The 24688-nt window shown below is 33.4% G+C and overlaps 1 protein-coding gene across 3 annotated transcripts in view; it reads left to right on the forward strand.

Moving 5' to 3' along the window:
- Positions 1-24688, forward strand: part of RRM2B (ribonucleotide reductase regulatory TP53 inducible subunit M2B) — a 37042-nt gene that overhangs the window by 8207 nt on the left and 4147 nt on the right. For all 3 annotated transcript variants that reach the window (XR_013994765.1, XR_013994766.1, XM_081070612.1), the window contains exons 2-8: positions 782-937; positions 10069-10185; positions 10993-11126; positions 11551-11645; positions 16719-16852; positions 19977-20081; positions 21262-21375. Coding sequence is in view for 1 of the 3 variants with exons in the window: in XM_081070612.1 (XP_080926738.1) it covers positions 782-937; positions 10069-10185; positions 10993-11126; positions 11551-11645; positions 16719-16852; positions 19977-20081; positions 21262-21375 (855 nt within the window). In the remaining 2 variants the exon portion in view is untranslated. The remainder of the gene's footprint in view (positions 1-781; positions 938-10068; positions 10186-10992; positions 11127-11550; positions 11646-16718; positions 16853-19976; positions 20082-21261; positions 21376-24688) is intronic.

The following is a 24688-nucleotide window of genomic DNA, read 5'->3' on the forward strand; positions in this document are numbered from 1 at the left end:
TGATTTATGCATTTTAGCATAAATGCACACATGCTCTGCACACACGCTTCTGATAGTCTCCCTGACTATTTAAAACACAAACAAACATATGTGGCACTGCCCCCTGTTAGAGTGCCATCATGTTTCCAAGTATAGGTATGTTTCTCACTTTATTCCACAAAGCTTTAAGACAGCATAGTGAGACCATATGCAGTAATGTTAACATGTAAATAGCAATAACAAAGTGGTATGTGATAAGCTTCAGTCAAAGGTTGATAGATTGTTGGTAAAGAGTTTTCAGGTATTATAATTCAGTTAAGATTAGAAAAGAAAGCATTAAAATAAAAGAAATTGCTTATAACAGTATCCTGTTTGTGCCAGCATTCTATCTCTGAGAGGGAACTGAAGGGACTTTTTGTTCACAAACGTAGAAATTTGCCCACTGTGACATTTATGGGTCTAATTTTCTGCTTATCCTCAAAATAGCATTGATGACAATTTTATTCTTTGCTTGTTATTCACCAGACTGTTCAAAGGACTTGTAATCATCAAAACTAATTTGATGATTACCCAAGAGATAGGCATTATTTTACTGATGAGAAAATGAAGGCTTAGAGAAGTTAAGCAGCTTGCTGCGATCCCATAATTAACCAGCGACCAGATAGCAGCAAGCATTCAACCCAAGCAGACTGGCTGCCATACTTCTCGTGTGCCGTGCCCTAACTCCCCCAGATGTGTATTTAGATATGAATAAAGAGGAAATGTCTACACAAAGGAGGTGTTTGTACTTTATTTTCCAAAGCGGTTATCTTCAGATACCAACGAAAATGAAGAGAAGTCAAATGAAGAGCCACTCCTAAGAAAGAGTTCTCGCCGATTTGTCATCTTTCCAATCCAGTACCCTGATATTTGGAAGATGTATAAACAGGCACAGGCATCCTTTTGGACAGCAGAAGAGGTAAGTAGCATCACCTTATCAGCAGTCATGTTCTCTAGTGCACCTGTTACAGGACACTGAAACATTTTGACTTGCGAGATACAGTGAATAAAATCCATTGTATAAGATACTGTTTGAAATTACCGAGATTAAATTACAGTGTTTGCCAATGCTTTTGACCAGTAAACTGGTCTTTACTGATGGTCAGCAGAGTATGTAAAACTGCAGCTATAGCCAAAAAAATGAAAGTGAAAGCCTTAACCCACTTTCACTTGAGAGACTTATCTGATTATACAGAAGGAGCTGTCACAGGAAGAGTCTGACCGCCCCTGCAATGTGCTGGCTTCTGAGCTGCCAGCAGGCATTCTCTGTGCTCCTACCAGTCTGGCCCTGCCCTTAGCCACATCCAACCTGGCACAGCTTCCCCAACACACAGGACAGCTATGGAAAGCTTTCTGTCAGAGTGGCATTTTCCACCTAGGAAATGGATTGAACACAACAAATTAGAAAATACTTGCTGGTTTGGTAAGGACGTTTGGTCACGCAAGTGGTTGTTGCTCTGTTGTCTAACTGAACACACAAATAGCCATTGTCTTCATCTTTTTTTGTATTTTAACTTAATTTTTATTTTGGATAGAGTAATTGTGTTTATTGCATTTTCCAATTCTAGCTTTCAAGAACAATTTTTGATACCACGCACCATTTCAGTCACTGCAGATAAAATAGAAAACCTGAAAAATTTCTTGCCCTTATATGCCTGACATTTTAGAGCGGGTATGTGAGCAATGCATTAAATGAAATATAAACATCACAAACAATAACAACAAAAATATTTTAAAATAAAAAGAAAAGAATGGGAACTCACAGATTAACAAATTAGTTTGAACAAAATATATGGAAAGTGAAAGTACTAACAGTTCTTAAAAGACAAGGAAATTTGTAAGGAAAATGGTTATATATCTACATCTGTATTTGTTTATACACCTTTAGCTATACCTCTGTCCATGGGCTGTTGAGAAACAAAATGATTAGGAGATTGTGCAAACAAGTAAAAAAATGTAAATTAGGCACAGAAATGACTACAACTCAAAGTATACGTATGGAAGCTGTACTTTTTGGTTTTTAGCTTTTTATTTAGTTTTGTTGTTGCTGCTGTAGTTCTTTATTGTTTTTATTTTTCAATTACAGTTGACATTCAATATTATTTTATGTTAGTCTCAGATGTACAGCATAGTGGTTAGACATTTATATAATTTATGAAGTGATCCCTCTGATAAGTCTAGTCCTCACCTGGCATTATACATAGTTATTACAATATTATTGACTATCTCTTATGCTGTACTTTCCATCCCTGTGAATAGAAAGGGGGATGGAAAGTTTCCATTCCAATCCAGTACCCTGGATTAGTAGTTACAAAATAGATATTTTTTGTAACTACCAATTTGTATTTCTTAATCCCTTCACCTTTTTTACCCAGCTCCCCAATCCCTCTCCTCTGGCTACTGTCAGTTGTTTCTCTGTATCTATGAGTATGTTTCTGTTTTGTTTATTTGTTTATTTTGTTTTTAGATTCTATATATAAGTGAAATCATATGGTGTTTGTTTTTCTCTGTCTATTTCACTTAGCATAATACCCTCTAGGTACATCGGTGTTGTTGCAAATGGTAAGATATCATTCTTTTTTATGTCACAGTAATATTCCATTGTATAAATGTACTATGTCTTCTTTATCCAGTTGTCTGTTGATGGGCACTTAGGTTGCTTCCATATCTTGGCTATTGTAAATAGTGCTGCAATGAACATAGGGGTGCGTATATCTTTTTGAATTAGTGTTTCGGATTTCTTTGGACAAGTAGAAGTAGAATTGCTGGGTCATAATTGAGGTGATATCTCATGATTTTTAATTGCATTTCTTTGCACTTGATTAGTGACATTGAACATCTGTTCATATGTCTATTGGCCATCTGTATGCCCTCTTTGGAGAAATGTCTATTCAGATCCTCTGCCCATTTTTTAATTGGATTGTTTTGTTTTTTTGGTTTTGAGTTACATGAATTCTTTATAAGTTTTGGATATTAGCCCATTATCTGATGTGTCATTGGAGAATATCTTCTACCAATCAGTAGGTTGTCTTTTTGTTTTGGTGATGGTTTCCTTTACTGTGCAAAAACTTTTTAGTTTGATATAGTCCCATTTGTTTTATTTTTTCTTTCGTTTCCATTGTCCAAGGACATGTATCAGAAAAAAGTATTACTAAGAGCAATGTCAGAGAGTTTACTGCCTATGTTTTCTTCTAGGAGTTTTATGGTTTCAGGTCTTACATTTAAGTCTTTAATTCATTTTGAGTTTATGCTTGTATATGGCATAAGAAAGTGGTCTAGTTTCATTTTCTTCCATGTATCTGTCCAGTTTTCCCAACATCATTTACTGAATAGATTGTCTTTACCTCATTGTATATTCTTGCTTCCTTTGTCATAGATTAATTGACCACATAGGTGTGGGTTTATTTCTGGGCTCTCTATTCTGTTTTTATGCAAGTACCATGCTGTTTTGATTACTATAGCCTTGTAGTATAGTTTGATAATCAGGTAGAATGATACTTCCATCTTGGTTCTTTCTCTAGATTGCTTTGGCTATTTGCGGTCTGTTGTAGTTCCATATAAACTAGGATTATTTGTTTTAGTTCTGTGAAAAAAAATGCCATTAGTATTTTGATAGGGATTGCATTGAATCTATAGATTACTTTGGATAGTATGGACATTTTAATAATGTTAATTCTTCCTATCCATGAGCATGGTATATGTTTCCACTTATTTGTGTCTTCTTTAATTTCTTTCTTCACTGTCTTACAGTTTCCCAAATATAGGTCTTTTACCACCTTGGTTAAATTTATTCCTAGGTATTTTATTTTTTTGATGCGATTGTAAATGGAATTGTTTTCTTACTTTCTCTTTCTGATAGTTCATTATTGGTGTATAAAAATGCAACTGATTTCTGAATATTAATTTTGTGTTCTGCTACTTTACTGAATTCATTGATCAATTCTAATAGTTTTTTGGTGGACTCTTTTAGGTTCTCTCTGTATGGTATCATGTCATTTGCAAACAATGAGAGTTTTACTTTTTTCTTTCCAATTTGGATGCCTTTTAGTTCTTTTTCTTGTCTGATTACTGTGGCTAAGATTTCCAATACTATCCAGAATAAAGTGGGGAAAGTGGATATCCTTGTCTTGTTCCTGATCATAAGGAATACACTTTTGGCTTTTCCCTGTTGTATATAATGTTAGCTGTGGGTTTGTCATAATGGCCTTTATTATTTGGAGGTATGTTCCTTCCATTCCCACTTTGATGAGTTTTTATCATAAGTGGGTACTGTATTTTGTCAGATGCTTTTTCTGCATCTTTTGATATTGTATGATTTTTACCCTTCATTTTGTTTATGTGGTATATCATGTTAATTAATTTATGGATATTGAAACAACCTTACATCCCAGGAATAAATCCCACTTGATCATGGTGTGTGATCTTTTTAATGTATGGCTGAGTTCGGTTTGCTAATATTTTGTTGAAGATTTTTGTATTTATGTTCATCAGGGATTTTGGCCTGTAATTTTCTTTTTCTGGTAATGTCTTTGTCTGGTTTTGGGATCAGGGTGATGCTGGCCTAGTAGAATGAGCTTGGGAGCTTTCTCTCCTCTTGATCTTTTTGGAATAGTTTGAGAAGGATAGGTATTAATTCTTCTTTAAATGTTTGGTAAAATTCACCTGTGAAGTCATGCAGTTCAAAACTATTGTTTGTTGGGAGTTTTTTTGTTACTGATATGATTTCATTAGTAGTAATTGGTCTGTTTAGATTTTCTGTTTCTTGTTGATTCAATCTTGGAAGATTGTGTGTTTCTAGAAATTTATCATTTCTTCCACATTGTCCAAATTGTTGGCATTTCATTGTTTGTAATATTTTATTATAATCTTTGTATTTCTGTGGTGTCAGTTGTCACTTCTCTTTCACTTTTGATTTTTGATTTTATTTATTTGGGTCCTCTTTTTTTCTTGATGAGTCTGGTTAAAGGTTTATTAATTTTGTTTATCTTTTCAAAGAACCAGCTCTTGGTTTCATTGATCTTCTGTATTGCTTTTTAGACTCTCATTTCTTTCTTTTTTTTTCTAGAACTTTTATTTTTATTTATGTTATGTTTTTATCTAAAGCTACAAAATTAATTTTTTTATTAATTAAATTTATTGGGGTGACAATTGTTAGTAAATTTACATAGATTTCAGGTGTACAATTCTGTATTATATCATCTATAAATCCCATTGTGTGTTCACCACCCAGAGTCAGTTCTCCTTCCATCACCATATATTTGGACTCTCATTTATTTCCACTCTAATCTTTATTATTTCATTCCTTCAATTCACTTTGGGCTTTGTTTTTCTTTTTCTAGTTCCTTTAGGTTCACAGTTTGATTGTTTGAGATTTTTATTGTTTTTTGAGGTAGGCCTATATTGCTATGAATTTCCCTCTTAAGACTGCTTTCCCACAGAGTCCCAAGACTGTTATGTCCCATAGATTTGGGGTCATTGTGTTTTCATTTTAATTCGTCTCAAGCTAGCTTATGATTTTTTCCTTGATGTCATTGATCCATTCATTATTTAGTAGCATGTTATTTAGTCTTCATGTGTTTGTGTTTTTCATTTATTTTTTGTGTGTAATTGAGTTCCATTTTCATACCACTGTGGTCAGAGAAGATTCTTGTTGTGCTTTAAATCTTCTTAAATTTATTGAGACTTGTTTTGTGGCTTAACATGTGGAAAATCTTCCATGTGCACTTGAAAAGAATGTATATTCTGCTGCTTTGGGGGTGAAATGCTCTGAAAATATCAATTAAATCTATCTGGTCTAATGTGTCATTTAAGGCTGCTGTTTCTATAGTGATTTTCTATCTGGAAGATCTAGCCATTGATGTCAGTGGGGTGTTAAAGTCCCCTACTTTGACTGTGTTACTGTCAATTTCTCACTTTATGTTTGTCAATATTTGTTTATATGTTTAGGTGCTCTTATTTTGGGTGCATAAATGTTTACAAGGGTTTATATCCTCTTAGTGGAATTATCCCTTTTTCATTATTAAATGGCCTTTGTCTCTTACTATAGCCTTTGTTGTAAAGTCTATTTTGTCTGATATAAGTATTGCTACTACAGATTTTATTTTTTGGTTTCCATTTGCATGAAATATCTTTTTCCATCACTTTCAATTTGTCTGTGTCTTTTGATATGAAAGCATGTGTATTTGAGTCTTGTTTTCTTATCCATTCAGCTACCCTATGTCTGCTGATTGGAGCAGTTAATCTATTCACATTTAAAGTAATGGATAGGTATGTAGTCATTGCCGTTTTATTATTCTTATTTCTGATCTTCGTTCCCTTTACCCCCTTCTTCTTAAAGAAGTCCCTTTAACTCTGCTTGTAAAACTGATTTGGTTGGTGATAAATTCCTTTAGCTTTTTCTTGTCTGGGAAGCTCTTTATCTCTCAGTTTTAAATGATAGCCTTGCTGGATACAGTAATCTTGGTTGTAGGTCCTTGCTTTTAATTGTGCCAACCAAAAGGTTGTTGTGGCAGGACCAAGGAATGGGTGAATTCCATTCCATAGGGTCAGCCTTTGCACACAGCTCATACACTGTGGTCATGGCCAATCCTCACAGCCAGTCAGCCTGAGAGTTGATTATTCTATAATTTGTAATTTTGATGTGGTCATGGGAGGAAGCAAGTGCAGCATTTACTTACTCTGCCATCTTGACTGAAACTTCCCATTGTCTTTGTCTTTGAATATGATGGGTGATATCTGAATAGCACTCGTGTGTGTGTGTGTGTGTGTGTGTGTGTGTGTGTGTGTGTGTATTTATATATGTACATGTATCTATTTGGGCCTATATATATGTCTATCTATTTTTCATAAAATTGATTCTAACAGTAAATGTATGCTGTTAAGAATGCAGGCTCTGGAGCCAGATTGCCTAGGTGCAAATCCTGGCTTTGCCACTTACACGCTGTGGAAGTGAGAAAGTTGCTTAACCTCTCTGTCCTTATTGGAGTATTGGGCTAATAGTACCTGATTCATTGGGTTGTTATGAGGATTAATGAGATGAATCTCATTATTGTGATTAATGAGATGTTTAAAATGTTACTTGGCACTTAGTAAGTACCAAATAAACATAAGCTATTATTTTACACAGAATGGGGGAGATTTTCACTAGAAATTGGAAGAACCAGTTTTGAAGCTTTTACAGTGGTACTTCGGTTTTCAAATGTCTCCGTTGACGAACATTTCGGTTTATGAACGCCATAAATTTTATGGATTTATGTCATTATTAGATAGTAAAATTCATGCTAAATTTGCAGTTTTAGGGGTTGATTTTAAAGGTCTGGAACGGATTAATCTGTTTTGCATTACTTTCTATGGGGAAACCGTGCCTCGGTTTTCAAACGTTTCAGAACTTGAATGGTCTTCCAGAACGGATTACATTTGAAAACCAAGGTACCACTGTATTATTAATTTTACCCACTTACCCAACTTTGTTATATTGTAAACATCTTTGTTATATTATATTTAACATATAGAACAAAGCAAAATAAAACAAAAACCCAGCATTTTCAAATTGGGTCATAGTACCTGGCACACCTGGCTGTCCCTGTCTGTGGTTTTTAGAAATTTTTTTTTGTTAGATATGTATAAGAGGACAAATGGAGTATACAGGTGGCTTTTTCATTCATCATGTTAAAAAGGTACTTGTGATACTTGGGTTTTTTGAAATTCTTTTGAAAATTATGTACATCTTTTAGCAAATATAATTAATATATGTTCATTACAACTAAAACTAATTTTTAAAAATTAAATTGTACAGATTGGTATATATTTTGTAGGTAGCATATAGGAAGATTCAAATACATATTTTGAAGGAAATCAAACACATTTAGTTGCGTATTTTTTCATTTAAACAAATTATATAAGTTATACCTTAATCAGCTTTAGACTTCATTGTTTTATCAGTGGTTTAGCTTTATTCCTAAATATCACTGATCATCAGAAACCTTGATTCAGAAGACAAAGCTCTGGGATTTGTTTTTGTTTTTGTTTTGTTAAAGCTAACCAGTAGTTTGGAATCAATATTTAGATGGTGAATTTGAGAATTTACTAAAATGAAATAAAGTTGGACAGAAAAATTTATGTGTTGGGAATGGAAAATGACCAGTGTCATATAAATAAAATTTATAAGACTTTTTGAAGCTGAATGTTTGAAGAGACAAATTTAATATTTAAAAATGAGAATATTATATTAAAATTTAATATCAGGAGTATAATATAATACATAAAACCCAGGAAGATGTCCTTCACTTAAACTTGAGCTCTAAATAAAATAAGACCTGATTTTCTTTTCAGAAATTCTTTTTATGTGTTTATTGATGTATTTATGTATGTATGTATGTATGTATGTATGTATGTATGTATGTATGTATTTATTTATTTATTTATTAGGGTGCAGTTCACAGTGGCCCATGCGGGGATCAAACCGACAACCTTTTTGTTTTTAGCACCACGCTCTAATCAACTGAGCTAACTGGTCTGCCCTAGGACCTGATTTTTAACTTGCATGTTTTAAAAGTTCTCCCTTCCTGCTCCACTGTATCCCCAACACTTAGCACAGTATCTGGTAGGTAGTAGGTGCTCAGTAAATATTTAAAGAATAAAGTCATGAGTAAAAGGATTTTAGAAAAGAACATGAATAATTAAGAGGATGAAACAGTCCTTTTTGGAATATTCAAAGAGATCAGGGTTCTGCAGAATAAATCAAAGAAGGACAAAATACAATTGCATTTTTTAAATGTTTATGAGGTACTGTGAAACATACTTAAGAGATCTTCCTGAGATGAAATGATATCTACAAGGTACATTTAAAAACTATTTTTGAATTATAAATTTCTCCAAACTCTAGAGTGCATCTCTCTATTAATTCCAAGGACTAGTTCTAATAAACATTTTCAAAAATATTTCTATTCTCAGAGAAAGTTATACTTATAAATTGCTTTAAAACCTAGGTTTTTACCTGTTTGACATTACCTTTGGGTATGAACGTAGATTAGCCTCTAGTAAAGGAGCAGGTATATATCTGCTTAACAGGTGCCTAATTATCTAACACTGTAGATAACACTATAATTATTATTTAACACTATTATTATAGTGTTATATAATTTGTGATGAATCATATAAAATGTTAAAGCAATTGCTGCTGAAAGTCATTCGTTTCTTCACTTAGTTCCTTCCTGACTAGTTTCTAGTCTCTCTCCAGCTTTTTGCCCCTTCCTTCATTTGTTCCAGTGCCACTAGATTATGGTCTCTCCCTAGCTTTATTGATGTAATTGATATATAACATTGTATAAGTTTAAGGTATAGAACATATTGAGTTGATGCAGATATATACAAAAAGTGATTACCACCATAGCGTGGCTAGCACCTGTATCCTGACATATAATTACTGCTTCTTTTTTGTGGTGAGAATAAATTATGTTATTTTTAATGTTTCGAAAGTACATCCTGCCAGCTTCTCAATTAGCCAGAAGATACATTCCTTTATACTGCTTTTATTTTATTGTGGTCCTTTGTAATTGTCTTAGTTCAGACTGCTATAATAATACCCTAGACTGGATGGATTACCAACAACAGAAATTTATTTCTCATAGTTGTGGAGGCTGGGGATTCTAAGATCAGGTGCCAGCAGATTTGCTATCTGGTGAGGGCCTGCTTTCTGGTGGATAGACAGCTGTCTTCTTGCTATGTCTTCACATGGCAGAAAGGGCAGCGGAGTTCTCTGAGGTCTCTTTTATAAGGGCACTAATCCCATTCATGAGGGCTACACTCTCATGACCTAATCACTTCCACCTCCAAATACCGTCACATTGAGAATTACTAGGTTTCAACATATGAATTTTGGGAGGACATAGACATTTTGTCTATAGCAGTAATGTTAACATTTTTTCGTTTTTCACATTTTTACTACTAATGAGATGTCCCTCCTTAACTTTGAGGTGAAAGTTAGTTTTCCAAACATTTTGAGAAGAATTTAACTTCAAGTTAAAATTTCGGAAAATCTTTTTATTTCAGGTTGACTTGTCAAAGGATCTCCCTCACTGGAATAAGCTTAAACCAGAGGAGAAGTATTTTATCTCTCACATCTTAGCCTTTTTTGCAGCCAGTGATGGAATTGTGAATGAAAATTTGGTAAGGTTTTTGTTTTATTTTACTGTTGTTTCCATTCAGCAGTTAAATGATCATAATAGCAGGGGGATAGAGTGAGCCTAAAAAAGTCATCTAGGAAATGAATTAGGTGAAACTTACCTCTTGATTGTGTTTTTCTGATGAAGTGTCAGAGGAAAGGATACACTTCTGTTGTTTGACCAGCAAAATATCATTAAATCAAGCATATTGTACCAATCAAAACTATTTAAAATGCACAAACATGAGTTTGATTTTTACCCCTAGATATGATTCCTAATAGAGAACCTGTACCTTAATAACCCTTTGGGAGTTCTGTAATAGAGCGCTGGATTCTGGCTTCTCATTTTTAAACTTACCTTGTGTTGGCCAGGAGGCATGCTTTCTTGTTAAAGAGAATAGAAAGACACAAACTTTCATCATGAACTAGAAGGGGCTTCAAGAGATCAGTTGTCTACCGTCGGAAGTAAAAATGACTTAAAGTAGTTTCTAGAAAGCAAAATGATTATTTTTTGGTAGATGTTCTGCAATTTATTTGGTTGTATAGGCAATATTTCCACCTAACAGCTCAATTCATTTAATTGCTTAGGTGTATATTATGTGACTAGTTTATTGTGGAGGGTTGATGGGTAAACAATACTGCTTAAAATAATCCAAAAAGTCTTTCTGACCTGTTTGTAGCATGATATGCAGTTTTTAAGTGATAATTCTGATGTTCAGATATGCAGTGTTTAATGAGAGCCTACTGATTGATTTACAGTGTTTAATGAGAACCTGCTGAATTGGATATATTTGTTTCCCTTATTTTCATAGGTGGAGCGATTTAGTCAAGAGGTGCAGGTTCCAGAGGCTCGCTGTTTCTATGGCTTTCAAATTCTTATCGAGAATGTCCACTCCGAGATGTACAGTTTGCTAATAGATACATACATCAGAGATCCCGAACAAAGGTATCACCACTGGGATTTTATTTACAAAGTTTTATTCTATTGCTTGATTATGTTAAGAGCAAAATTTACTCCAAAACTAATGTTAGGGAAATATTATTCAAATATAGAAGTCTAGGAGTATAATGTTTTCTGTTGCTTAATAATGGGTTTAAAAAGAACTTGCATAGAACCTGTTGGTCTGGGGAGCACATTCTGTTCAGCAATTGAATATTTGAGTTGAGTTAATTTGGTATCAGACCAGATCCAAACCACTGATTTGACTTTTGTTTTCATTTTTGTATTTTATGGACATGCAAAAATACAGAAAAATTACAGATCTGGTAGTATAGCATAGAGTTGCAATCATTATCTCTATTAACCTATGAAAATTTATTCTGATTAAGAAAAACAAGTGAATAACTTTGCCATTCCTTGGTTTTTATAGGGAATTTTTATTTAATGCAATTGAAACAATGCCATTTGTTAAGAAAAAAGCAGATTGGGCCTTGCGATGGATAGCAGATAGAAAATCTACTTTTGGTATGTAGCTTTAATTTATGTATATCAAATTTGCTTTGAGTGATATAATACTATTTTACCCCGTGTGACTGTCTCAAAGACTCAATATGCACCTTTAGTAGAATCATTATTTCTAATAATTAGAAACCAGGACTAAAATAATCTAAAACTGTATCTATTCTGTTTAATAAGTTGAAAGTTGAAAGGTTAAGATGTCATTGTATACTTACAGGTCACATAGAATCTGATGAGTATTATAGCAAGTCACAGTTTGTGTCTGCTTTCAGGAATGTTTATTTTAGGGGTTTAAAGTGAGTCAACGTCTTCACATTTTTCAGGGAACGAATATGTAGTTTCTGAAAAACTGAAAAGTAGTGCACTCAACTAGGGTAGAAACGGTTTATAACAACAGGCTTATTTTTCACCGTTCCAGATGAGTTGAGATCCAATAACTTTTTTTAAGGAAGTGATTAACATTGTGTCTTATGAATAGTAGTTGCTCAGTAAATATTTATTAAAATTAAGTAAAATATTCAGATTCTTTATTTGAATAGCTCTAAGTATCTATCTCATTACCTATTTTATAATTAGTGGTCTTTACTTTCTGGTTTTATTCATAATGTGGGGAAGCAGGTCTAAAAAGTTTTGGTCGCAGGAGTTCTCTGCATTCTTAAAAATTATTAAAAACTCCAAAATGCTTTTATTTGTGTGGGTTATTGATATTTTCGTATTAGAAATGAAAACCAAGAAACTTTAAATATATTTATCAATGCATTTTAAAATAACAGGAGTAACTCATTATATTTTAGCATATAAACACTATATTTAAAAGAAAATGAAGAATTGCATACTTTTACATTTTTGCAAATCTCTTTAATGTCTGACTTAATAGAAAACAGCTAAATTATATCTGCCTCTGCATTCAGTTTGTTGCAGAATGTTGTTTTAGTTGAAGTATATGAAGAAAATCTACCCTCATTCAGATATGTAGTTAGAAAAGGGAGGAGTATTTTACCAGACTTTTCAGATGAGTATGGATATCCCATGTAGCCTCTGGAAAATACCACTATACTCTCATGAGAGAACGGTACTAAAAAGAATAAATAGCGCCTTATACTTCAAAATAGTGTTATTATGAAAATGGTTTTGACCCCGTACTTCCTTGGTCTGTGGATTTCCAGGGATCCCTGGACCACATATTGAGAACCAGTGATATAGTGTAAGGTATGGGCAAGCATATAGTATATCAGAGAAGAAACAGATATGTTTACATTGCCTTTAGTTCATTTTGAGAATGAGAAAAGCAGTGCTTCTCAATGTGCATAAAAATCATGAAAGAACTTGTGGAAAAATCCTGCAGAATCCTGGTCCTCACGGTGCAGTGATTTAGGACGCTCAGGTGGGACTGAAGAATCTGCATTTTATACCCAGCTGATTCTCTCACATGTGGTTTGAGACACACACTTTGAGAAACATTGGCTTTAGAGAAAAATGAAGGGAAATACCAAGGTTTTCAATATTCACTGAAAATATTAGTATGGATAGGTGCTGATGGAAAATGAAGAACTGACTCACAGAAAGCATGTATTTCATGTACTACCAAAGAAAATAACCTAGAAAATAGCAAAAATAGAGGAGGGTGGCAGTCACTGTGTGACATCTGGGGCTCCAGTTGAATTCCCCATATTGCTTATTCTCAAGGCAAACCCCCTTTAGGGTTCTCATTCCGAGTCTCCGAGGAAAGAACATGGTCTACAATGTGGCAGGGGGAATAGAATGGGTAGTGGGAAGGGGAAAAAGTGAAGAACACCTTGGTGACCTTCCTCTTTGGGAGAGGAGCTTCAAGACAATACCATGGAAATAATGTCTTGTTTCACTAAACACATGTGTTCTCTTTAGCCGGCTGGGGAAGTGCAGTTTTATGACCTAATTGTGCCATCTCCATCCTTAATACCTTCAGGCTGATGAAGGCAGCTCTTTCACTGGCTTAGAGTTTTGTTAGCATTTTTGGTGACCTTGATTTACTTCTGCACCTAGTAGGACCCAATATAGCAACTCTTCTTTCCGTACATCCAGATTCTTCTAATCCTTTACTTTTAGCTAAAGAGAACCGAAGAATACTCCTTAAAAGTGATTAGTTTGTGTGAAAATTGATGTTATAAGGAGCTTCAATTCTTCAGAGTTAAAAATTCTTAATTGTATATCTGTTTAGTTTTTTTAAGTTGAGATGTACTGCTTAATTAAAAAATATCTCTAAAGAGCTTTAAAACATTAAATATATAGACTCAACCTAATATAGTAATGAAATTACATTTCAAATATCAGAAAGATATAGTTACACAATCTTAGTGCATTGCATCATAGAAGTCAGTCAGCTGTGTCTTAAAAATATGAGTATATACTACTTTCCTAAGTCTAAAACAAATCATGAAAGATTCACTTTCATTATAGCTGTTAGAAGATGTGTTTTGGAAATCTCTTTCTAGTTCACATCTATTGAAAATTTGTAAATTTTACCACTTATAATCCTTTAATTCTCTCCAAAAAGAATAGCCTTGTATAACTATTTCTGTTATGGTTTTCATCCTTTAGCATTCATGTGAATGCATAGAATAATTAAAATAATTTCCTCTTATTCACAATGTTTGTGTTACATTATAGTCTAGTTCCCTTACAGATAGATGTCCACATGACATCACCTTTATGTCAATTAAAAGTGTATCAATTTTGATTATCCATTACCATATAAATAGTAAAATGAAAATGTAGTAATCTATATGTTAAGCTAATGACATCTTAGAAAATATAACTAGCTGGTCTAAAGGCCGCTTTTATTTTCAAAAGAGTCAGCAGAGCACAGTGATTATTATTATTACTATATTTTAATATTTAGTACATACTACACTAAAGATTCTTCTTTTGGAAATTCCTACACAGTATGTACTCAATAAGTACTTATTTAATTTATATTCTGTTATTTTTTTCAAAGTGACTTTTTAGATTGTGTCTATAAAAATAAAAGACTATAAAAATATAAAAGCCTTTCTGATGTTTTTGGCTAATAATAGAAAAATATTTTATATAATTGATCTATCCAATTTGGTTTGTTTAAGATAATCAGGGAGATGAGCAAAGACAAACCAGAGCACTATTTAAAGGGTAGCCAGAAATATTTAAACTGAGCCATCTTTCTTCCTGGAAATTTAAATATTATTATTACTTTTGTTCTGGAAGTTATAAATAATTTATTCCGTTTCTGCATCAAATCTTAGCAATTTCTGTAGAATGGATTGTAATGTCTTTTATCGTCTAGTGCTTATATAGTTTCCATTGATACAGTTCAGGACACATTTATTAAGTGCCTGCTATCGTGTTTTTGATCCTACAACGAGTACTGGGATACAAGCTATGGGGTCATCTGTGAAACAGGTCTGGAGTTGGTTCAAGTGCTCAGCTGCCTTTACCTCACAGTCTTATAAATCAAACCTTTCTCCCTAGACAGACACACATATGAATATTTCTCCCAAGCATGCATTGTGGTGACATAAGGGGCTTGAGAATGATCTCTTTTGGGTTAGACCTAGAATCATCCCCAAGGAATACTGTTCCAGGTATAATGCTACTATAGACATTTTAGGAGATGGACTTCTGCAAAGCCCTTGCCTAACAGTGAATTACATTTGAGATTGGGTCCTATAGGTTTAGTAGAAGACAGTATTTTTGCTTATATGATGGGACATTTTATCCAATAGATATATTTATTATCTTCAGCTGGATTTATCGGTTTTTTTAATTGTAGATGCATGACAGTATTTTTTGAAATGTTTATAGATAATCTGTAAGATACCTTAAGTTTCTAAAAATATAAACCTCAGCAACCTCCCCTCCACCAACCATAGAGAGGGAGACATTTTGTCATAAAATCCATCTTCTACTCTCTACTCCAATGTGCACATGCGTACACACACACACACACACACACACACACACCACTCGTAGGCACGTGTGGTGCAGAGATAATAAATCATCTCTTATTTTGAGTATGGAAGGTTTTCCTTTGTCTAGAAACCAAGACCTATAGGAGTCCAATATCTGACACAGGATTTGAAGTAGATATATTTTTCTGCTTGAGTAGGTAGAGGTTGGCAGATTTCCTCCCCTGAAGACCCTAGGCCGTGGCACTAACTTTTTGATTTTATTTCTTGGCAAAATAGTTGTATTGTTATAAATATAAATATATATATATATATTGTTGCGTCCCGCACAACAAGGGCAGTGAGGCGGCGAGAAGGGGTGGTTTGGGTTAAGTTTTTAAGCAAGAAACAACCAGAGACTTAATGCAGTTAAATCTCTCCGAAGGCCAGGGGTCTCAGTCTCAGAGGGCTGGAGCCCAGAATAAAGCTGGCTGGAGGTTTTTATTGAGAGGTCTACAACTACAAGAAAGCAACATTGTTTCTTACACGGTCTGTGAGGCTCAGACTTGTAACAGAAAAATGTTTATTCCAATTACCCTTTGTCTGTTAACAGCTGAAGCACAAGGTCCCAGGATGTTTTTAGCTAAAGTATGTACCTTTTCAGGATCAAGTCTTTCACATTGTAACAACTCTGTTGAGAGAAGTGGAACCAGGTGCAAGGGGAAAGCCAGAGCCGGCAATAAACTTTCCCAAGCAGGGGGCAGGGGAGGCAAGGACCCTTCCCATACCTGTCCAAGGCAACTCATTTGGGGTCCCCACTCGGTTCCGCCTGGCTTAGGTTGTATCTCCCGTGAGATGTCTTACCCGTCTTTGGCTGCAAACCATCCCCTGGGGACCAGACAGAGAGACACAAGGTGCAAACAAAGGATGGAACAGAGTCCCAGAAAGGCACAATTTCACAAACTCTTCTTTCCTTAAGGAAAGACATGAAGGGACATTTGTCTAGGCTGTTGTGCGACAACAATATATACATATATATATATATATATATATATATATATATATACACACACATATACATGTTATATATATACATACACGTTATATATATAAATATTTTTATATATTATGTCTGCATTATATGGTATCTCAGAAAGTTAAATTATTTTATGTCTCCCAGGGGAAAGGGTGGTGGCCTTTGCTGCCGTAGAAGGAATTTTCTTCTCTGGATCTTTTGCTGCTATATTCTGGTTAAAGAAAAGAGGTCTTATGCCTGGACTCACTTTTTCCAATGAACTCATCAGCAGAGATGAAGTAAGTAATGAAGTATTTTTCTAGTTATATTTGTGTTTATACTTAGTGTTCATTTATTTTTCTTTCCCCTGGAAAATGCTTATGATGACACAAGGATTTAAAAGAAGTTAAGAAGTCATTTTTTTTTCTCTGCTTTTAAGACACTGTTTTCCTCCTACCTCTTCCTGTTCCTCCTCAGTCTCCTCTGCTCTCCCGGAAATACTGTACTCCTGGGTTCACACCTTGGCCTCTTCCTTTCACTCTACGTGACCTCCTGGCTGATCTTATTTATTCCCATGAAATCAGATACCACCTAGATGCTCATAACCACCCAAAGTATCTGTAGTCCACATATTCTTTCCTGAGCTCGAACTTGTATATTCGAGTGCCTGTTAGATGTTTTCTCCTGGAAGTTTCCACAGATATCTCAAACCTAACATTTCAGAAATCAAACACAGCATCATCCTCCCAAGATTTGTTCTTTTTTCTGTTTTCCCTTTCTCACTAAGTGTCTACCCTCCATCCAATCATTTAAATTTGAAATCTGGGAGTCATTGTACATTGTTTCTTTTCTTTTTCAGCTACACCCAAACACTACATCTTGTCTCCCTCCACCTGCAATAAATACTCTTTCCATCTTTCTGACCAAGTTTTTCATGTTGATTACCTTCTTACAAGTTGCAACTCAAAACTTTCCTGACCCAGTTAGGTAAAACTGACAGCTCTTCTCTTTGTGTGTCTCTTTGAAACCTAAACTTGTCCCTATCATGACCACAACATGCATTGCACTTCTTATCTCTTTGCTCTACTAGACTCTAAGCTCCTTGAGTGCAGAAACCTTGTCATTTATCTTTCTGTTCTCAGTATTTAGCCCATCATAGCAATTCAATTCATGTTTATTGACTACACTAAACCCGGCCCTTCAGCTTATTACTAAGTGACCTTGTTAAGTTACTTAACTTCTCTGAGACTCTGTTTCTTGAACTATAAACCTTAACAATGAAACAGTATGTGTGAAAGTACTTTTTAAGTGCCGTAAAATACTTTGTATAATTACTTTTTGCTTAGTATAAATGTGTTAAATAATCACAGGTATTTTCTTCATGACTTTTTAACATTTAACTCTCTACTGCAATTGGAATTTGCTTAGTATAAATAAAAAATTTAGTATAAATATAGTATAGGATAGGATGGTTAGAATTTAACTTAATTTTATTTCACATGCTTTTGGGAAGTTTTTAAAATTCTTTGTTAATTCGCTCTATTGATTTTGGGGTCTTCTTTATTATATGTTAAGGTTTTAAGTATTCTAAAATCTGTTTCAGGGCTTATTTTCTTTTTCATTAACCTATCTGTCAAATTTAATGCCATAACAAACTATTTTAATTGTAGTATTTTATGTTTTGATAATTAGGGTAAATTTCATAACTTTCCTATTAAGTGTCCTTACAAGATTCTGCCCATTTATTCTTCCAGATTAAGTTTTTTAAATTGAAATATATTTGACATATAACATTGTGTAAATTTAAGACGTACAGCATGTTAATTTGATACATTTATATATTGTGATATGATTACCATTGTAGCAATAATTAGGGCTCTATCATATTACATTCTTTATTTTTAGTAGTTGGAATAATTAAGTTCTAGTCTCACATTAATTTTTTAACTAAAAACAATCCCATTAAGATTTTGGTTGGAATTGCTTTAAACCTCAAAATTAATTTTATTCACTTACTGATTTAGCAATATAAGTGCGTACGTTTGATTTACTCACCTGTGTAATAGGTAGCCAGCTGTCAGTTCTAATCAACACTTTAACATCTTTTAGTAGTTTACTTGAAATTTAGCCTCGAATCAAGTTTGGGGGAAAAATGTTACTAGCAAATCTAAGATTAGCTGTTGAAAGAGGTTTTTCCTGATGGTTTCTTCTGGGAATGACAATTTGACTAGGTAAATAATCCTTGGAATACAACCTTTGATTTGAGTCTTAACTTTCTTTTTTTTTTTTAATAAATTTATTGGGGTGACAGTGGTTAGTAAAATTACATAGGTTTAGTATACATTATTCTATAACACATCATCTATCTATCTATCACATTGTGTGCTCGCCACCCAGAGTCAGTTCTCCTTCCATCACCATATACTTGACCCTCTTTACCCTCTTCTACTATTTCCCCTTCCCCCTGAGTCTTATTTTTCAATTGTCTTTTGGAATTCGTTGATTTATGTAGAAAACCCTAAGCAAACTCTGATTTGTAATCCTTTTAAGTGTACATGTCTTCCTCCTCTCTCTGTTTGGTGGCTTGCAAAATTATTTCTTTTTCTTTGTAGTTTAGAAATGTTAATTGACTGCCTTAGTGTCAGTCTCTGTTAATTTTATTTGGAACTTCATCATCTTTTTATATCTCTGGCCTCTTTCTCTTTTTTGTTTTGACTTTTTGAAATTATCTTCTGTTGTTTTCAGCTTTATATCATCTGTTCTGTGGTATGGAATCCTGATTATTGTAGGTTGAATCTCCTTGCTCTGTTCTTCAATTATTTAAGATTCTATACCATTTCTTGTATTTGCATAACCATTTTGTTCTCAGGTATTTCACAGGTTTCTCTCCTTCTGTGGCTGAGTTATCTGTGATGTCATTTTGGCTTTATACAGCTTCGAACAGTATTTTTTATTCTTCAATTTCCATTTTCATTGTACCAAATTCATCTTTGTCTTCAGCCTTTCTTATTTAATATAAATGTCTTTTTGAAATCTTTCTGAGTGAGTTTCACCTGTTCCTTAAATACTTATTATTTTTCAATCATTTCTGAATTTTTTTAGACAAAAATGAATGCACTTTTATTTTGGCTTGTCTTGCTTTGTTTTCCTTTCCAAAATGCTTTTAGTTGTGGATTGTTGTTAATTCTTCTTTCATGTTGATGAACTAAGATTTCTGGCACTGAAAAATTTTTATTATAGGTTATTGTAATTGGCATTTTAATGAGATTTGAAGAGGTCCCTGGCCCTCTTAATCCCTCTTCTATCTTACCGAAGTTCCGTGTTGCATTCCTAGAACTTACTCTATGTGATGCCTGACACATCACTGTGTGAAAATAGCTGATTAAACGTTTTTTTGACATTGTTATTTTTCTTCTGTTTTAGGGGCTTCATTGTGACTTTGCTTGTCTGATGTTTCGATACTTAGTAAATAAGCCTTCAGAAGAAAGGGTCAGGGAGATCATTGTTAATGCTGTTGAAATTGAGCAGGTAAGCTTAAATAATTAGCATGTCTCTCTCTGATGTTTATACTTATTTTATGAGGTTGACTCATATGAAGTTGCTATCTTCTAGGTCAAAATAAATATCAGCGATTTTATGTGGTCAACTTGACAGTACCAATAGATAGTATATTGCAATAATTAATATGTTAATTTATAAGTATTACATATATTAAGGTTTTATGTATACTAAAATCTCTTTCAGGACTATATTTTCTGTCTCCTTGACCTGTCAAACTTTATGCTATCACAAACTATTGTAATTACTTTACCTTTATATTTTTAGATTTTTGCTACTGGATGGCAGTGATGATTTGTTTGTTTTGTGTTCTCAGAAACCTAGTAGGGTATCTAGCTTGAATCATGCATTAGATGTTTATAGAATGAATAAATAAGTGGATTAGTGAATAATAACCCTAATTTATGACATGCGAAAGACCTCTGACGAGAAAGACCTCTGACGAGAAAGACCTTGATGCTCCCCTTAGGCTGTGTTTTTATCCTTTGAAAGAACTACTTTAAAAGTAAGATAACATTTTAAAACTTGTTTTTAGTACTGTGTAGTTTAACAGTGATAGTTTTTATACTGGAGGCAGGAAGAGGCACAAAATGCATTCTGGTATCTTTCATCATTTTGAGAACTAAATCCAGATGGTTAATGTTCTAATTTTTCCTCTATTAACACTTCATCACTGTCTTTAAATATAGTTGGAGTTCAGTTTATCTCCAACCCTCAAATCCATTTCTATTTCTTTCTCATATTCTTTGTTAATATTGTTTTTCCTCTTTCACAGCTGTTCCCCACAACAGACATCTCTGGTGAATCTTTTTCAGATATTTCAGAACAAAGCATCTCTTTTTTTCTATTGAGAAAGCGTGTGAATTCAGGTCTTAGATGTGCTACCTTTTAAAATACCAGTAATTTGATAATTAGTTTCAATTTATTTTGGCTATTTGAGAATGTGACAAAATGTGAATAGTGATACCCCAAAACATTTTTAAACAAATGGACATTGTTCGCCATGTCGAAAGAATTTAACCCAGTGTACTTTCCTCAGACAAGATTAGTGACTTAAAAGGTTAATAAAACTAAAACCCTCTTTTTATTTGGAAAATACATACTTATTTATTGTTCTTCGTACTTTATTCTGTTTTTGTTTTCATCTCAGGAGTTTTTAACAGAAGCCTTGCCAGTTGGGCTTATTGGAATGAATTGTGTTTTGATGAAACAGTATATTGAGTTTGTAGCTGACAGATTACTTGTGGAACTTGGATTCGCAAAGGTAAGTTATTTAAAAATGTATTACTGTTAGCTAAAATGTTATAGTCAAATAAGACAACTAAAATATTTCACTGAAAGGGTTTGTAACATACTAGTCTACTTTTACAATGTCATAACAGAGCCTTGCTTTGCATGAGCAAATTAGCTTTGCAAAATCCTTTGAAACTTAGAATGAAATTCACAACAGAAGTAGGAGGCTGATAAATCTTAGAGCTAATAAGCTCAATAAATTACTTTGTAATAATTGCAGGTATCTATTTAAAAATACGAGCCTTTTTAAATAATTGCATTTAATATGTATATATGTATGTGTTTTACATATAAACGTGTTTATATGTATCATATAAATCTCTACGTGTCTATGTTTAATTTGGGGGTTAATACTTCAAGTAGGAAATAGTTGCTATGAAGACATTAACTGTCATAATTTGACTCTGAACTCAGTTGTGTTCAAGTTATTTCTGTCTTTGGTTATCAGAGATAGTGTACCTGAATTTCATAAAGAGGTATGCTTTTCACATGACTTAATAGGTGGAGGCTGCAAGCAGACTACGTGGGTTTGAATCCTGGTTCCACCACTGTCTAGCTGTGTGACCTTAGGCAAGGTGCTAAACCCCATCTCAGCTTCCTTATCCATTAAATGGAGAGAATAATAATAATAATACCACAAGAGATTGTGATGAGTTGGTAACCTACAGCACTTAAAATAATGTCAGACACACAATAAATGCACACTAAGGGGTCATGTTGTATTCAATGTAAGTGGAAAATTCACAGAACTTTACTGTGTACTAAACCGTGGTAATTAGAAATTGTAGGTTTTGATTTCTTAGCACAGAATTTGTAGGTTTAAATTGTATTTAATGAGAAGCCTTATGAAATCCATGATGCTAGGCTAATCATAACCTTTCTTGGTAATGCATTTACAGAAATACTGTAATGAAAGAATCAGGTGGGGCAAACTATTGTAAGATAAGCTATTTATATTTTATTATTTTAGTTGCAAAATCCTTTTGATGTTTACGGATAATGAGAGAAATCAAATGACAGTTACGTTAATATGAGCTCTTAAATTTATGCAGTGTATTAAAAAATTGCATTTATTCCTTAGTTATATCAATATGTTTGTTACAGGAAAATTACTTTGCTTACTTAAGCCTTAAAGTCAACTCATTATCCTTTAATCCACTACCGTATCCTCACATCCACGCATCCATATTCTCCTGCTTATTGGAAAACTATGGACCCCTTGATCTAGTTTTCTCTTTGGGAACTTACTAACTGTAGGTATATATATATATATATAAGACATGCCTCCTACAGAAGAAAACACAGTGTAAAACATCGTTTTCCACAGGCCTTCAACATACCTCAGTAAATTCCATAAAGCAGAAATTTTATAGACTATAGATTTTAATGCAATAAAGTTAGAAATTCACAATAAAAGATTGCCGAAAGTTCTAGCTAGTTAGAAATTGAAAAGATAACCTTTACAATGAGATTAAAAATGAAAATATAAACTAATAGAAAATATAAACTAAATGACAATAAGATTACTGTGTATCAAAACTTGTACAATCCAGCCAAACAGATCCTGAGAGGAAAATGTACGGCCTTGAATGTGTATATTAAAAAAAGAAAACAATTTAAAGTATATGAACTAAACTTTGAACTCAAAGCATTTGAGTTCTATAAAAAGAACTATTCTTATAATGGCAATTTTTGGTAAAAGAAAAGATTATTTAAATTAGCAAATGGTGGCCATTTGCACAGAATTCTAAATAGGAGCCACTTTAATAATGTTTTCAATTTTCCTTTTAGTTTAGGATTAGTTAATAAATATATGAGTACTTCTGTGTGTCAAAAATAAACCACTTAATTTTGGTCTTAGTTACTTTGTCCATGACATGAATGATTTGGATCAGATTTTTTAGAAGGTGTCCAGTTTTAAAATTCAGTCAATCTATGACATTTGGTTCAGTACTCTTTCCACTGTGTTCTGTATGTGATAGCTCAAATTTTTCACTCCATCTTCACACACTGTTTCTGAAAGGAAATTTCACAGAATTCCACAACTCAGCCACACAAAGCATATGAGCTTTTTTTGGAATTAAAAAATGTATATCTTTTAAAAATCACAGAGCATACAATTCATCTATTAATGAATGTACAGACAGTTCAGTGGTTTTAGTATATTCATAGTGTGGTGGTACTATCACAACACTATATTTTAGAACATTATTTTTAATCATCCCACAAAGAATCTCTGCACCCATTATCAATCATTTACTTCCCTTTCTTTCCCCCACCTGCACCTCAGCCCTAGGCACCACTAATCTAATTTCCCTCTCTTTAGATTTGCCTGTTCTGTGTATCCCATTTCATATAAATGGAATCATACAGCATATGGTCTTTTATGGCTGGCTTCTTTACTTAGTATGTTTTCAAGGTTCATTTGTGTTATAGCATTGATCGGTACTTTACTCCTTTTTATGGCCAAATAATATTCCTTTGTACGGCTGAGCCAAATTTTATTTATCTATTTATCAGCTGATGGACATTGCGGTGGTTTCTACTTTTTGATTATCATGAATAATGCTGCTATGGACATTCATATAAGTTTTTGTGTGGACATATGTTTTCATTTCTCTTGGATATATAACTAGAAGTGAAATTGTTGGGTCATATAGTAATTCTATTTTTAATCATTAGAGGAACTGTCAGACTGTTTTCCAAAGTGACTGCACCATTTTAACATGAACACCAGCAGTGTATGAGGGTTCCAGTTTCTCCACATCTTCACCAACGTTGTTATTTTTATTTATTTATTTATTTATTTATTTATTTATTTATTTATTTATTTATTTATTTATAGCCAGCTTAGTGGGACTAAAAGATGTCTCATTGTGGTCTTGATTTGAATTTATCTAATAGGTAACGATTTTTGAGCATCTTTTCATGTACTTATTGATGTTTTGTATATATTCTTTAGAAAAATGTCTACTTATGTCTACTCAGATTCTTTGCCCATTTTTAATTGGGTTATTTGATTATGAACACCTGTGGTGTTCATAATCCCTGCTGGATACTCCTAAATTCAAAAATTCTCTTGTATTGCCTCTGATGAATCATTGAAATGTTTCGCAGTTTCCATCAAGCTATATCTCTCAGTCTGCTTCTTGAATTAGCAGTGAAAAAGCTTCTTGTCAACGTATGTCCCTCTTTTTGGGGGGGTCACTATGGATGGAATTTATTTTATCTTACCTCATCATGATCCCTTAACATCAATTTGTTGATTGTCTGTTTTCTTATGA

The sequence above is a fragment of the Rhinolophus hipposideros genome (genome assembly GCF_964194185.1).
Source record: "Rhinolophus hipposideros genome assembly, chromosome: 13".
NCBI lineage: Eukaryota > Metazoa > Chordata > Mammalia > Chiroptera > Rhinolophidae > Rhinolophus > Rhinolophus hipposideros.